Below are 4,814 nucleotides of genomic sequence, written 5' to 3' on the forward strand. Positions count from 1 at the left end.
ATAGGTGCACAACACAGCACTCTTGCTCTACTTGGATCATTAAACTAAAGAACGCATCTCACCACAACACTTTTGCTCTATTTGGACCATTATTCTAAAGAACGCGGCTGTGTGTGTGTGCGTGCGTGCACGTGCGTGTGTGTACATGAGAGAGAGAGAGAGAGAGAGAGAGAGGGGGGGGGGGGGGGGGGGGGGGGGGGGGGGGGGGGCGGGGGGGAAGCAGAAGAAGAAGAGAGAGAGGCAGAGCCTAAATTTGACAACTGTTTTTCCTCTCACGGGCTATTTTTCCTGTCAAAATATGTACTTCAAAAAAACCTCCTCTCATTTGACATGCTAAAATCTCAAAATCGTCTATCATTTTTCATGTTTATATCCTTAAATTTACATTATATATGGCAAATTATGTTAAGTTGATCGCATTACACAAAGCATATGAAAAGGGGCTTGGATCGAAAATTGCCTCTCAAAATAAATTTCTACTATGGCTGTCACCTTGGAGAGAGGCCTAGCAAGATTATTGAAAATATAACTTTCTAAAAAGTGTTGAAAACTAGTAATATTAACTTGACCTATTTATCGATCATTATTTTTGCCTTTTGAGCACGTTTGAGAAAGTATCGTGTCACGACTTGAAATATTATCCTCGGGCCTCTTCTGGGAGGTAGTATTTAGGCTAAGTGTGTGAAGGTAGCTCAAGAGACGGTTGATCGACAAGAATACGCTCTTAAGAAATAAATGATCGACTCAAGAGCGTATAACGCAAGCAGAATACGCTCTTAAGAAATAAATGACCGCAGAATACTCGCGCCATCAGCTTGATTAAGTGTAAAAGAATTTCTCTCTCCGGCTGGCATGGCACTACTACAGAAGGTACCGAGAAGTATGCGGGCTCGAGTGCACGAGGCGTTGATCATGCTGGAAGAAGACATGCCGAAGTTCCTCAACTTGGTGGCCGATGGCACGCCCCGCCTCGCCAGTCAGCGCGTGAACCTCACGTTCTCTCTCTACACTGCCGTCCACACCATGTGCACCTGGGGAGGGTCCGATTTTAGGGCCCACGCTTACCGCAGGTCTCAAGAATTTGTTCAGCAGTATATAACGACCACGGTCCTGCCTGCCATTCAGAGCGCCCGCCATGACCATGAGCTCCTTCTTAAAGAGCTGTCCAAGAGGTGGGACACTCACCAACAGCGCACTGCGACGGCGGTAAAATTGGTCTTTGGATACCTCGACACTTATCCCGCACTCTATCCTAACCTGCCCAGATCGGCGGACCAAGCTGCGCTCCTCTGCTTCGCCAACGTGCTTCTGCAGGACTAGGAGACCGTGCATAGCGTCAGGGGAGCAGTTCTGGGGCTTATCCACAAAGCTCGCCGTGGTGAGCACGTCCATTGCGTGCTGCTGAAGGATGCCATGATGAGCTCATATGCTGTAGTGCAGAAGCAATCATCTCAGGACGACACCTTCACCTTCAATAGAGATTTTGAGTCACGCTTGCTTGCGGAAGCTTCACAGTACTATCGCTGCATAGTTACAGTTGAGCTAGCGGCTCATGCAAAATGTATTGATGGCGCGGTGAGTATGGACGAGGAGAGTACTGCTGCAATATGGCTGGAGTATGCACTCAAGGCAGAGGAATGCGCCAAGAGAGAAAAACGCATTTCTGTGTGGCCATACCTGCTGCAAGAATATATAAATCATTCAGCTATCATCACCAGCATCGACGCCCTTATGGACAGGCTGATGCAGAGGATTCCGCGTGAGGTGTTTGCCCCCGTAGCCTGCGCCTTCCGGGATCGTGTAGCAAATTCCGCCTCTGCAACGCTGGATAATTCAATTGCCCTCGCCGCAGCTGGCACTCATGACGTAGAGCAGGCCCCAATCATATTCTTTCTGGACGACCTATTCGACCTGCACAAGAAGTATCGTACGCAAATTGCCGATCATGGCCGGCGCCTCGACGACATAGCACCAGTCTATCGTCGTCTCCTCCTCGAGGCTTTCCAAGAAGCCTTTGCGGACGCTTTTGACAAAGGGGTTAAGAATTTAGGTAGCCATCATGCAGTCAATCCAGCTACCACAGACGAGCAGCTCCTAGCTACCTACTGCGACAGCATCTTCAAGCGACAAAGTACTGCAGCCTATAGACGAACAACGGCCAGAAAAACTGATGTTCATAATCATGAGGGACGTGCGGCGGCAGTATTAGAACGCCTCTGCTGCATGACCTCTGAAAAGTTGGAGTTGTTCTCAGTCTCATACACAACAAAAATGGCTCGCAGGCTGCTTCGTCAGGCATTGTCTGCTCAATCAAAGATGCGTATAGGGAACGCGGCGGATGAGGAGCGCAAGTTTGTTATGGCAATAAAGCAGCGATTTGGGGCGCACTTTACTTTCAAGATGGAGGGAATGCTTGCAGATTTCACCTCATGCAAAGAGAATGAAGCTTGTTTTGCTGACTACCTGCAGCAGCAAAACGTAAATATGAGGTGCGAGGACATGAATACTGGTCATCATATCTCCGGTGGTGATGACAACATAATGGATCTACGTGTAACTGTCCTATCCGCAAGACACTGGCCCCAATACAAATGTCTAGATACCTTGCAGCTGCCTCCAGAAATGACCCACTCTGCTCAAATTTTTTACGACTTCTACCGGACTAAGACGCAACAGCGCAAGCTCAAGTACTGGGTTCACTCCTTGGGTTCATGCCACGTCGTGGGCAACTTCACAGCCAAGCGCATCGAGCTTGTGGTAACTACACTTCAGGCAGCCGTGTTGCTCCTCTTCAATACAGTAGACAAGCTCACCTTTGTACATGATAAGACTGCATTAAATCTGGCCGATAGCCACAATGAGATGCTTAACAGCTTACTTCAGTCACTATCGTCTCACAAGTTCACAATCCTCTTAAGACATCCAGCTGAACCATCAACTAGCTCCCGTACATTGGGGCATGAGGATTGCTTCCAGTTCAATGCTGATTATTATGCTGATAGTGGAGCCATGCATGACAGGCAAACCATTAGGGTTCCACCTCCAGCTCATGTAGATGCTGATAAGAAGCAGATGGCGATGAGAGATCATGTGTATCAACTGAAGGATAGGCCATATGCCGTGGATGCCTCTCTTGTACGAATCATCAAAAGGGTTAAGGTCATAGCATATCAACAGATAGTGGAAGAGTGTTTGGAGCAACTCGGCGGCAAGTTGAAGGAAGACCACCGTTTTGTCAAACAAAAGATTGAAGGATTGATGGAGCGCGGGTACATGGAGCGAGACGTACACGATCGAAACATGCTACGCTATTTGCCTTAGCTTAAAGGTTTTGAGGCGTACATTTACGTTGGGTGAAGTTTTGAGCCATGCATTTGCACCTATTTGTGAATGAAGTTTCTCCATGGAGGGAAGAAACAAGCGTCGAGCTAAGTACTTTATTTCCATTTTAATTGTCATGCTAGAAATTTCTGTAATTTTTTCTCTTGAATCTTTCTTTTATTTTTATAGAATTCTTTTTTTAAAAATCTAATTGTATCCAATAGCCGATGGTACACTAACTTTTTTCCATCAAAATTTTGGGAATTCATTTAGGGAGAGGAAAATGGATACAGCAACAACTAGGTTTGAAAAAAAAAGGCTAGGTGAGGGATTACATAGAGATTACAAGGGGCGCTATTTTATCGGGAGGCCTAGAATCTCATACGATGACTTGTTTCCAAGAAGAGGTGAAGGTCAAGGTTTTAATAAGAGGGGCTAGAATAACTCTAGTTAACTTGGGGCAATTCATAAACACGTGGGGAATGGTTTCCACCTCTTGGCCACATTTGGAGCATATTCCATTGGGGAGGGCTGTTGATAGGCTTCTTTCTCGCGTCCAAATGGCCTTATGGAGTATCAACCACACAAAAGAATGCACTTTTTTGTGTAAATGGCTACATCCCAGATTTTGGAAAACTTGAAGTACCATTGTCTTCTGTCTAGCGAGGCCTTCCACCTTCTGTTAAGGATGGTGTGGAGTGAGGGGGAGGAGACTAGCATACAGGATTCATAGTAGGTAAGTAGAGTGTGGCCAACACATCCAAAGGCTTTTATAAAAACCTGATCAGCCAGTGAGAGCTGAGAGATTTGATGAGATTTGAGCCCTTGGTTTTGAAGGAATAATCATCTCTCCCTCTTTGATCACTTTACAACTCTTTTGTGATTTCCAGCCAGAAAGAGGGGCTCCACAGGACTTGATTCCATTTTTACTCTGGTCGATCTTTGATACCAAGGCTGTGCAAAAAGTCTTTATGGCCCTCCAAAACTATCTGAGAGCGATTTCTTTGTTTGCTAGAAGGTCTTTTGTGCCATCTATAAATTGGAAAAGGCATTGCTAGCCTCTCTGATTTGGTAGAAAAACTCCTTTAATTAGACTCTAGTCCATTTTCCCTTTAAAAAGAGAGTTTATAAGTTCACTATCTACTCCTACTGTGAACAAGAGGGGAGCCAAGGGGCAGCCTTCTCTTATAGACATGTTCACTTCAAAATATCATGAGACACCTTCTAAGCTTTGTAGAAAGAACGACCACTCCAATAGATCATAAACCTTGTCAAAATAAATCTTAACAAATACATAGTTGAATCCTATTTCTTCTACATGCTCTATACCATCCAAGAGAGCAATGACTGCTTCAAGAAGTCTTCTATCGTTGATGAATCCCGTGTGTTTAACATTGATCCATTGCATGAGACTGGGGTGATCAGGTAATTGCCTATTTTCTTAGCAAATATTTTTTAGCCTATGGTGAGCATTGTCCTTCTCTCTCTGCTTA

General features: G+C 45.4%; 1 protein-coding gene across 1 annotated transcript; it reads left to right on the top strand.

Moving 5' to 3' along the window:
• The first annotated feature begins 1,413 nt into the window (after positions 1-1,413).
• On the top strand, positions 1,414-3,321 carry LOC147450767 (cullin-1-like). The gene has a single exon (XM_086520525.1). It carries the CDS (start codon positions 1,414-1,416, stop codon positions 3,319-3,321), a length of 1,908 nt encoding a protein of 635 aa, XP_086376651.1.
• The last annotated feature ends 1,493 nt before the right edge of the window (positions 3,322-4,814 follow it).

The sequence above is a fragment of the Adiantum capillus-veneris genome, chromosome 9 (assembly GCF_014529385.1).
Source record: "Adiantum capillus-veneris isolate H3 chromosome 9, ASM1452938v2, whole genome shotgun sequence".
NCBI lineage: Eukaryota > Viridiplantae > Streptophyta > Polypodiopsida > Polypodiales > Pteridaceae > Adiantum > Adiantum capillus-veneris.

Excerpts from the sequence above, each read along its gene's own strand:
- LOC147450767 (XM_086520525.1), top strand. The coding sequence starts at position 1,414 with ATGATGAGCTCATATGCTGTAGTGCAGAAGCAATCATCTCAGGACGAC.